Here is a 12057-nt window from a genome sequence, read left to right on the forward strand (position 1 = left end):
GAAAGACCTCCTTCCTGAACCCAGGGGTGACCTGGAGTATACCAAGCCTTAATGTGTATGTATGAATATCTGAATTATTGTGCATTGTGGAAAAGGATGAAGGGCAAACTTGGTAGCTTAATTGAGTACTGTTTTTGAGTTTTATTTTGCTGTTGATTATGCCTAAATGGGTGTATTTATATTTGTATGTGTGTGTCTAAGAGATTTATGAAATGGTTTTTGTGAGGCAAATTATTTTAGTATCATATCATAATATCAAAACTTAGAGTATATCTCCCTACGTAAGTTTGAGCGGAGTGTTAAGAGTATGTTAGTCATTATGATTATTATTTGGTTAACTATGTTAGTTAAGATTGCACTCTAATTGTTGGTGCTTCCCTGTTTAGTTGGATAGTTCATAACCCTTAATAGTTATATTCGAGCCCATACATATAGCTCTCTCATTCTTGTACTGTAATTTGAATTTTACATATTCTCAAATACTAGTTATCTTTTTTATTTTATTTTGTATATTCTCTCAAATACTGACATTTCTCACAACTTCAATTTTACATCTTAAACATATTCTTTTTGCTAGGTTATTGATGATGGGTGCTTTTCATTTTTGGAAATTTGTTTCAGAAACAGATAAAGTTTGCTGCTTGATCATGTGATTGATCATATAATTTTGGGGATTGTTGAACTCAAGTTATGTGCTTCAAATTTTTTAATAATTGATTCACATTACTTGCATTTGAAAAAAGGTTAGTAAGCTTTTTTTGACCCTTTTTATCAGTTTTAAGAGCTTTTGTCCTGATGAATGAGTATTGGATGGTAAAGATGCCTTTAATTGGTTTTGATAACACAATTTTGTTTTGTGCTCTTTGTGCTTGAAGTTCTAATGTGTTATAAAACTAGCAAGCTATGTCCATTTTAGTTGTTTATGTTCATTTTCAACATGCCCATTAAACATACTCAATTATATTTTGATGCTTTAATTTGTTTTGTTCAATAAGAAAAAGAAAAAGAAACAAGTGTTGGGAGATGTTGAGAAACTATGTCTTTTCCTAAGATAGAAATATTTCCTCTATTTGTTGTCTTTGGAAATCTTTTGGGCTGAGACTCATGTTATGTCTTTGTATATACTGATTCTTAAGATGGTAATGTGCTACAAGATTCTCTATCTTATGTGTTTTTGGGAGTTCTTTTTTGATCAATTGAACCATGTTTCATTCTTACATTATTAAGTAGTGCATTGCTTGTTAAGTTTTAACATCATTTGATTTAAGATTACTCCATGGCCTATGAATTAGAAGAAAAGAATTTGAGGTGTATTATTACACTATTGTATGCTCATGTTTTTGCATTTCTGAAGCTTAATTTTTCTATTGTAATTTACTCCTTTTGGCAATGAGAAAAGAAATACACTATTTTCTTGGTTGCTGTTGTTGATGGCAAAGGATCTGTAATGTATTACACAAGTCTAGAAATACAACTGGTTTAGTAGCTAATGCCTGAAAAAAATTGAAAAGGTGTCAAGGTTAGTAGCATTCATGTTATTCTTGTAGTCAATCCTAGTTCTAGTTCTGCCTTCTAGATGGTTTTTAGCCTAAGCCTCTGTGTCCAAAGAAAATGGAAAAGAAGACTACCGACTTTCCGTTTTTCAATATTCAATTTTATCTAAGTGTGACATGCATCTTTTGTTCTTTTAAGTGTGATACTTCTGAAATATTTGTTTGCTGCATAGCTTGGAGGTGGTTACTAACTTATTATCAACAAGGATTTTTCTATTGAATGTCTAAGGTGCTTGTTATTACTCCTGCTATATTGCTCAGAAGTTTGAGGCACAATTTTCTCAAACTTGATATGATTAAGCTTTTAATAATGGACGAGTGCCATCATGCTAAGGGTAGAGACCCTTATGCCTGCATAATGAAAGTAAATTTATAATATTAGTCATTTGTTGTAATGTTGGTTATTTTGATTTATTAAATACGACTGAAATAAATTTGAGATTTTTTCTTTAAATAAAATAATTAAAACCAATCTTAACAAGCTGGTGTAATTTGGTGAAATAATTTGCTGTCACCTTTGCAGGATTTGATTTAATTTCATGCAGGAGCTCTATCATAGGGAATTGAACTCTTTATCTCTAACCTCCCTTGAATTTTTGGGATGACTGCATCTCCCATTAAGTTAAAAGGTATACAACTATAATATTTTTGTCTCTTAAATATGCATGACCTAATGACTCTAATGGACTCAAAAGTTGCTTTGGATTTTCTACCTTTAATACACCCTGCCTATACTATGAATATTGACATTCCTTGAGGCCTTATATTGATGCTAGAATGTTCTAATTTAAAATGTGGCTAGAATAATTTAATTCTATCTAATGACTCTTTTGAGTTTCATTTTAGTATTATCAGTTGATCTTATAATACACACTTTATGGATTATTTCAAAGTGGTTTGACTTTCAGAAAATTTCTTTTTAATTTTATATAGCAGATTGTGGCTAGGGCTGCACACGGATCGGATTGGATCGGATATAGCCTAAAATTCTATCCGATTCGTACTGCACTTATCGGATCGGATCGGATACGATATCCGTATTTTTTTAAGCCAAATCCAGTCCGATCCGCCTATCGGATCGGATATCAGGTATATCCGCATAATTCAAAAAAATTATTTTAAGATTCTATTTGGCTGTTTTTACAAAAAAAAATCCAGAAAATTTATTTTTTAGCTGTTTAAGCCTATTTACTCCTAAAATATTATCAATAATAGTTCTCTTGAATAACAAAATCCGCAGATATCACTGCCGAATTCGCAATCCGATCCTACCATAGTGCAGATCGGATAATATCCGCAAAATTCGGATCGGATCCGGATAATTACCGCGGATATGCGGATATTATCCGATCCATGTGTAGCCCTAATTGTGGCAGTTTGAGTTTCAAACTGCCACAATTTTTTTTTAAACCAGCGTGCAGGATAGCGGCAGTTATAAAACCGCCACAATTTTTAAAAAAAAAAACCTATTTACCAAATAGCGGCGGTTCTGCAACCGCCGCAAAATCAATTATGTGATTTGTTGCGGTTGTGCCAGCGGTTTTCCAAAACTGCCGCAAAATCAAATCTCCACCCCCTAATAGGCAACGCTTATGGAACCGCTGGAATTTCGTTTCGCGGCGGTTAAAAATCGCCGCAAATCCCTAAAAAAAACCGCCGCTATTCGGCGTGTCTCTTGTAGTGTCTATGATCCTAGATCTTTTGCTGTGCTAGCAGTGAATGCATTGTTTCGAACCCGAGATGCTTTGGATCAGGAACTACGATACACTCTACAACAAGCTCAAGAGAAGATGAAAAAAATAGGTTGATCAACATCGTAGGGAGAAGCAGTTTGCAGTGGGGGATTGGGTTTTATTGAAGGTGAAGCCTTATAGGCAGCGTTCTCTAACATAGGATAGATACAATAAACTCCAACAACGTTACTATGGACCTTTTCCGGTTGCCAAGAGAGGGAAAAAAGTAGATTACCTCTTGAATTTGCCTTCATCAAGCGCGTTGCACCCGGTTTTTTCATATATCGGTGTTGCAGCAATTCCAAGGAGCACCACCGGATGACACTAGGGGCGTTGCCAAAACTGCCTCCATCCCTCCAGCCGCGACCTGCGGCGATACTTGACCGTCGCACCATTTTGACATCAGCAAGGTCTCGTGTCCAATTGCTGGTCGACTGGGAAGGTGCCACATGCAAAGAGACAACCTAGGATGATGCTATTGAGTTGTAAAGGTTATTTCCTGAACTTGACCTTGAGGATAAGGTCATTGTGGACAAAGGAATAAATGTTAGCTCATCAAATATCAGCACAAATGAAGAGAGCCCAATTGATGCGAATGAAAATGGAGAATTAGACTAGGAGAGTGGAGTTAGGCCTTCCACAACTGAGCCCAAGAAGCCAAGAATCAGGAAGAAGCCCAGTGGATGAAGGACTACATTGTGAGATGAGGAACACACCAGATCATGACCCCTGCCAGTAGAGCAAAGTTAGTTACGTGATATTGTTATATTGAGAGGAGAGTGACCATAATGCAGTAGAAAAAAATTGTAAAGGATATTTTTTTTGGAGTTAAAGTTGATTCAAATAGGATATTGTTCTTCCCCTTTGTTCATCAATAATATCGCTATTTACCCTACTATTTTATTGAATCATTAAGTCTAAAATTCTACTGCAACACTTACGGATATAATTATTATTTTTTTAGAATTATAAAATAGGAAATAAAAAAAATTGTGATAGTTCATGATTTATATTTATGAAAAGTAGACGTGTTAAAAGTTTCATAAAAGTAATTATTTTTAGTATAAAATTAAATTATTATAGTTATTTTTTTCAATGATTAGATTTACGATATATATTTTATAAATTTTGAAAAACTTACATAAATATTTATGACACCAAAAAAAATATAAAAGACACAAAAAAATACATAAATATTTAGAATAAACTACCATTTGTACTATGAACTTTGTGAACACTGACAAAAGTAATTATAAAATAAAGAAACTAATGTTATACTTATGAAAAATAGGTTCTATGTGACAAAAATATTAAAATTCTAATTTTTTTGTTGACTTTTTAATAAAATTCCTAAATTATCCCCACTCTTTATCTTCTTCCCTAAATTTTAAACTTTCACAACCCTCACCATCACCAATATCTTTTCTGATTATCATCGTCTCCCCTCCTCCTTTTCACTACCACCACCTATCATCACCAGCACCAGCACCAACACCACCATCATGACCTCTTACCACCATCATCTCTTTTTTTGTAGGATCAAATAAGCACCCGGAACCGAATATCAAAGAATCGAAAACCTCAAAATTCTCACAGGTAAGGAACCAGAACAAGGATGCAATCATGAGAGACAACAAATTGATGTACAAAATAAAATTTCAAGTGTTCAATCCTAAATTCATGACCATGTGCTTGATGTAAACTATCTCAATGATGATTGTGAGAAGATAAGCAAAAGCCAAAGAATAAGCAGTGAGGGTAGAAGCAGAATCAGTGGCGACATATCTTGGCACCGGCGAAGATAACGATGAGGGATAAAAATGTGAGCTTGGAGGGGCAAGGCTAGTAGTTGCAGACGGTGTCCATAAGGGCGGCAAGGAGATGGGTGAGAGATTGGAAGACGGTGAAGGTGTCGACATTAGCGTGGCGGAGGAGGTTGGTGTTGGTGAAGATGGCGAGAAAGAAGATGAGTGCGGCGGGAAAGAAGCGCTTGGCGGTGTCTGAAAGGGTCGTGATGGAGGAACCCTAATTTGCGGAGAAGGTAGACGCCGAGAGTGGAAGTGAGGTACTAGAGTACGGTTAAGAGGCTAGGCCGGGGTAGTTGAATTAGGTGATAGCGTACTTGTTGATTATAGCGAGGAGACTGAAGCAGAGTGCATAACCAACCACAAGAAAAGGAAATTTTGTGGAGAGGGGAAGAAGAGGCAGTAGTAATCAAGAAGGTGTTGGTGATAGTGAAAGTTGCAAAAGTTTAGAATTTGGGAAAGAAAATAAAGGACGAGAGTAATTTGAGAATTTTATTAAAAAAATTAACAAAAAATTAGGATTTAAATATTTTTGTCACATAGAATCCACTTTACACCATGTAATAATTTAATAACAAAGAAATGACAATTAAATAATGACACCTTGTGAATATTTAGTATTTGATAACATGCATTACACTAAATTAGTTACATTCTACTAAGAATTAATAGAGCCATTCTTTTTTTGGTAGAGTTGGGGGAGGGGTCAAGGACTCCAAACAGAAGTAGCAAGCAACCAAGTAAACTAATTACATCCTCTCAATCTGAAAGAGCCAGCAACATCTGAAGAAAGTGCATGAATGGTGTCTGGAGGGGGAGCATTGAAAACATGAATCCTATACGGAAGATCCTGACCCTTCTTAGCCAAAATGTCAGCCGCCGAATTCGCTTCTCGAAGAATATGGTTCCAACTCACCTGAGGAATTCTTCTTACAAGAATAGCAATGTCCTCAAGAAGAGGTGCACAAGGATGATGGGCTGATCAACCATTATTAACAAACTTAATGGTCATCTCAGAGTCCGACTCAACAACCACCCACTGAAATTCATTAGCTACTGCGATTTGGAGACCTTTGATAATTTCCCACAGCTCGGCTTGCATAATCGAACAGCCCCCTAAATTACAAGAGAACCCTATAACAAACCTTCCCAGATGGTTGCGAAAGAGGCCTCCACAACTCGCATTCCTTGTATGGCTGAAGAAGGATCCGTCAACATTCATCTTAATGGCATCTTCGTTTGGGGGGAACCAGCGAATTAACTCCCGATTAGTACTGACCTTCTTCGGTGTAATACTCGCCTTCATTACCATGCTGAACTCATAAGTCCTACTCTTAACAGCCTCAGCAACCCTTATAGGATTAGAACTCTTTCCTTCGAACACTTGCTTGTTTCTAGCGTACCACAGTGAAGATAACATCATACCAAATCTCACTGCCCAATCTCCAGATATAGACAAGTTCTTGATGAGCCAATCCATGTGATTCAGATTGAGAAAATCAGCAACGTGGTTACCTGGCTATAACAAATTCCAAGTAGCTCTAGCAAAATCGCAATCACGAAGCACATGCATAGTTGTCTCATCTCTGTGTTGACATCTTGGGCAGGCTGCATTTTGTGACATGTGTCTTCTAACCCTCTCGGCATTGGTGAGGATGGCGTCATGAGTCACAAGCCACAAAAAATATTGAATCCTTTTTGGACCTTTCCATCTCCAAATGAGTTTAAAAATATGATTCTGGATTCTCGGGTCATTTTGTAAGGAGTTATAGGCAGACTTCAAGGAAAAAACTCCATCAGCAGAGTTTGCCCACGCAATATGATCACCTTCCTTCCAAGCAAAGGGAGGAGACATAGCCAAGATCTTTTGAACCGCCAAGTCCGGAAGCCAGCTTTTAAGCTTAACCACGTCCCAGTCACCTAAAACGAAAAGGAAATCCGTAAGTAAAGTACCTGAATCAGAAGCAGCCCTTACCTGAGTGTGAAGATTATTTAAGCTTCCTAATTTAGGAACCCAGTTATGGTCCCAAAAACTAATTTGTGACCCGTCTCCTATACGCCAAATAGAATTAGCCTGGACATCATTCCAGGATGAGCAGAATCCTTTCCACAAATTAGACTTATTCTTCCTCCTATTGATAAGAAGAATAGTGTCATTTCCGCATCTGTACTTGGCCCTCAGAAACTTTGACCAGAGAGAATCTTTCTTCTCGATCAATCCCCAACCTGCTTTCATCATGAAGGCACGGTTTAACTCACTAGCATGTCTAATCTCAAGCCCACCAGAGGATTTTGGATTGCTCACTGTTCGCCAATTCAACAAATAGACTTTCCTAGTTTTCTCAGTTTCTCCCCAAATATAATTCCTGCATTTACGGTCAATAAAGTTACAAGTAGCAATAGGCAATAAGGCAGTTTGCATAGTATAAGAGGGAATGGTAGAAATGACAGATCTCACCAAAGTGGTTCTTCCTGCTAAGGAGAGGGAGGAAGTCTTCCAATTGTTAAGTCTCCTGTTGATCTTAGCTTCAATTTCCTTGTATGTATCCTTAGTCACTCTGTAATGGATGATCGAAACTCCTAGATATTTACCCAGGTCGTCCGTTCTATAGAAATTCAAGAAAATTCTATTTTTCACTGCTAATTTTCTGACCCAGCTCATATAGAAAGCTTCCAGAACTCTCTTGATGATGTCAACCTATTCCATACTAGCTTCAGAAAAAAGGATCAAATCATCCGCAAAACAGAGGTGAGATAATTCAGAAGCCTCCCGACTAAGTCGAATAGGCTTCCAAAACCCCATACTGATCGCAACATTAATAAGATGAGACAGTCTCTCCATGCAGAGGACAAAAATGTAAGGAGATAATGGATCACCTTGACGGATACCCTTCGAAGGCCGAAATTCATTTAAGGCATCGCCATTCCAAAGAATTCTCATCCTAGTAATAGAAATGCAAGTACATATGAGCTCAATAATGTTTAAGGGGAGGCCGATGTCGTTCAAAGTCTCCCGAATGAAACTCCACTTCAACCTGTCATATGCTTTTTCTAAATCAATTTTAATAGCCATCCATCCTTTAGAGCCCTTCTTGTTTCTCATAGAGTGGATGAATTCCTGAGTGATGATTATGTTGTCTGAACTTTGTCTCCCTAGAGAAAAGCTACATTGGGTGGGGCTGACAATCTTATCCATAATTTTTCTCAACCTGTTTGCCAGGGTCTTTGTAATCACCTTGTAGGAGACATTACATAAGCTAATGGGTTGTATTTGCTTCAGATTGATGACTGGTTCCACTTTAAGAATAAGCGTGATAAGGGTTTCATTTACTTCCCCTACTTTTGCCAGGTTCATAAAGATTTCCTAAATAAGCCTGAACAAATCAAAGCCCACTCTCTCCCATTGGTTCTGATAGAAAATAGCCTAAATACCGTCAATACCGGGTGCTTTAAGGCTTCCCATCTTGAACACCAAATCCTTAATTTCAGAAAAAGAAAACATTTTGCCAATGATGTAGTGTAGGCTTTCCACCTTATTCCTTCTTCTTCTAGCTAAAGTAGTACCATGAAAAAATTTGGTATTGCGGTCCCCAAATTCAATCCACTTACATCTGGATTTTTGAAACCACATCACCTCTTCTTGAACAAGAATTTTCTCATAGTCCTTCCAAAGAGAAACCTGCAAATCTTGGAGAAACCGATTACTATAGAAATTCATATTAGCAGTAATACCTTGTAACCGCCTCATAATTTTGTTTTTCCTTTTATAAATATTGCCAAACACATTGAGATTCCATGATTTAACAGCATTCTGGAAATGATAAATGCAATCAGACCAAGAACCAGCAAGGTTCCAATTATTGTTAACCATATTCAAGAAGTCCGGGTGAGTCAGCCAAGCAGCCATAAACCTAAAGGGTCTACGGCCATCATTCACATGGTTAGGAGGAGAAATTTGGAGAAGGAGAGGAGAATGATCCGACTTGAAGCTAGGCAGATGTTTGATGTTTGCATTTGGAAACCGAATTTGCCACTCCAGATTACATAGCCCACGTTCTAAACGCTCTAACAAATACCCCTCCTCCAAGTGAAAGGCCAACCCGAAAAATCCAGATCAAAAAGACCAGACTCAGAAATACAGGATTGGAATTCCTCACAAGCATGTCTATTACTACCTGCCCCTCCCCTGCATTCATGATCATAAAGAGTAGCATTAAAATCACCAATTAGGCACCAGGGAATCTCACTTTCAAAACTGAGATTACCAATAGTATGCCATAAATTCCTACAATTACTCCTTTGGGGACTACCATAAATAGCAGAAAATAACCAAGGTTCAGAGTTACCATAACTAACTTTCATGTGAACAATTTGGTAGTTATGACTAAGGACCTCCACCTTCCAGAGACTAGAGTCCTAGAGGCACCAAATGCCCCCAGACTGACCGCTAGCCTCTTCGATAAAGCAGCCATCTCGCCCAAACTTCTCCCAAACCGTTCTACCACGGGTACCACTTATATGCGTCTCAACCAAAATTAAAAAAACTTACCTTATACTCCTTTTGCAAGTCTCTGATGAGGCTAGAGAAAGCTTTTCCTCCTGCCCCTCTACAATTCCAAGCTAAGAGATTTATAACAGCCCACACAAAGAAAAGGTGTCACAAGACCAGAGACCATCAGCACATGGCTTTCGCCTTCTCACCCGAATCAAATGGGTTAGTCAGCTTTTGATTATCCTCTCCATGGTGGAGGCTCCCTTTCGGCAGTAGAGGCACCCATGGCTTATCCGGTGGGGGATCCTCTTTGTGAGATAAATGATTCTCCGCTCTTGAAGATGATTCTCCGTGGTTGAAAAAAGCGTTCTTCACGATGTGTGCCTCCATGAACTTCTCGGATTGTGTATTGAAATCCACCAGTTGTAATTGCTCCCTTTGGAGCCTTCGCATGCTTTCAAGCATCTCTTGTTCCTTAGTCACCATCTTAAAGTTCCTCGAAGCAGACGCACTAGGTTGAGCCACGCCTAAGGATTTCTTGATGTCAATAACCTTTTTCTCAGCCTCCTTTAATTTGGGCTTAGTAGCTTTCCTGGTTTTTAGAGGCCCAAGGTTAAAGGATAAGCCTTTTTTATGAGTCTGGGGATTCTTCCCTGCACCTGTCTTCAGAACCCGTTTCTGGACTTGTAAAGAAGGCCTAATATCTTTAGCTGCAACTGGCTTTTCTACTTGGATTGGATTTGAGGGCTCACCTTCTTTCATATGAAGATCTATCCCTGGCCCACTATGCATGGTGCTTATTTGCTCATTCTCTCCCGCATTAATATCTTCCAAGGTTTCCTCTTCCTTATCATCATAAAGCACATTATATCTTGACCCATTATCCATGCTTTGATTCATGTTGATATGAGAACCTTCCTTACTTGTACCGAAATCCTTGTATTGATTAAAAAATCTCCTATCATGTTGCAGTTTTTTCGGTTTCCTTTTTTGCAATTTACGAACCATCATCCAAAGCCCAAATTCCGGGGGGTTTTGATTATTTTCAGATTTATTATCAATACTCAGATTATTTGAAATCTTCTATTGCTTTCCATGATTGACGATCTCCAAGACCCCCTCGGCCTCCACCTGTTTTCCTTCCTCCACCGCCGCCCGGTGAACCTCTCCCGTCGCTGAAATCTCCCCGCATGACTCTAACCGGTGACCATAGATCCCGCAATTGAAACAAATGAGATGAAGACCCTCGTATTTGATATTGAGAATATTACCGAGTACCGATATTCTTGGAACCAGCTTCTTAGATAAGTCAATTTCCACACAGATTCTGGCGAAACGTCCCCTTGAGTGAATAGATGTGGCTTTGTCAACCTTTAACATAGTGGCGATAGTCGACTCGACTCTCCATAGGAAGTGGTGATTGTATAACTCAATAGGTAAATTTGGGATGCGGATCCACGCCGCAATCTTTTTTACATGTTGCTCTGACGATAAGAAGAAAGGTCTCCATCTCTGGACTATCAGATAATGTCCCGCTACCATCCATGGTCCTCCAAGGAGAGCATGAGAATAATCTTATTCTTCTGCAAAATGAACTAAAAAATAATCACGATCCATATCAATAACACCAATCTTACCTTTTTTAGCCCAATCTCTGTTCAATCATTGTTCCGTGACTTCTAAATGGATTCTTTTCCCAAGGACTTTAACAATGAGAGCAGCATAGGCTTGTACCATTTTTCGAATTCTTCTTTTGAAACTTTGATATCTGGACATGGATCAAAAGGTTTCTCTCTTTTGGACAAGTCCTCATCATTTTTGTACCACCGATTATCTGGATCAGATTCACCCTCAGTGATGGTTTCATTCAGAAAGTCGTTGTCCTTGTCCATCGACCCTGGTGTAGCCAGAAGGGACTCTTTATATGATAATTTCGGTTCCGTGAACTTTTTTCTATCATTCTCAGCAAGAATTTTCATGTCAGCTCCCAACTGATTAAGATCGACGTCTCGCGCCTTAATTTTTTTTTGTACTTCGTTGCATAAGATCGAGTACTTGGGTAGAAACTCTAGGAGAGCTATCGTGATTTTCCATCATTCTATTATTATAAAAAATGGTAGAATATAATGCATGGCGTATTTATTAATAGAGCCATTCTAAAGCCGTAAAATCCTACTCCCTAACCTAACATGGAATTTAATACCCAAAAGGGTACCTTTCAATATAAGCTAAGCGATAGTCTTCACGGCATTCTCACTAGTCACTAACACATGCTGGAAGTACCTTAAATAATCTCAATGCTTATGAGAAAAAAAAAATCTTATTTAATATTTATTTAATTAAGATAAATTTTAATTATTTTTATTAATTTTTTATTACTAAACATTTCTGTTCGAAATCACTTGTGGACGTAGTAGAGTACTTGTCAATACGTTTGCCATGATGCGATTATGCAAAGGTTTATTATGCTGCTG

At 37.9% G+C, this 12057-nt stretch overlaps 1 protein-coding gene across 1 annotated transcript; it reads right to left on the minus strand.

Moving 5' to 3' along the window:
• Positions 1–10666: 10666 nt before the first annotated feature.
• On the minus strand, positions 10667–11125 carry LOC148565945 (uncharacterized). The gene has a single exon (XM_088487309.1). It carries the CDS (start codon positions 11123–11125, stop codon positions 10667–10669), a length of 459 nt encoding a protein of 152 aa, XP_088343435.1.
• Between the last annotated feature and the right edge of the window lie 932 nt (positions 11126–12057).

Source organism: Arachis ipaensis, chromosome B5 (genome assembly GCF_059453495.1).
Source record: "Arachis ipaensis isolate K30076 ecotype BB chromosome B5, ASM5945349v1, whole genome shotgun sequence".
Classification (NCBI taxonomy): domain Eukaryota; kingdom Viridiplantae; phylum Streptophyta; class Magnoliopsida; order Fabales; family Fabaceae; genus Arachis; species Arachis ipaensis.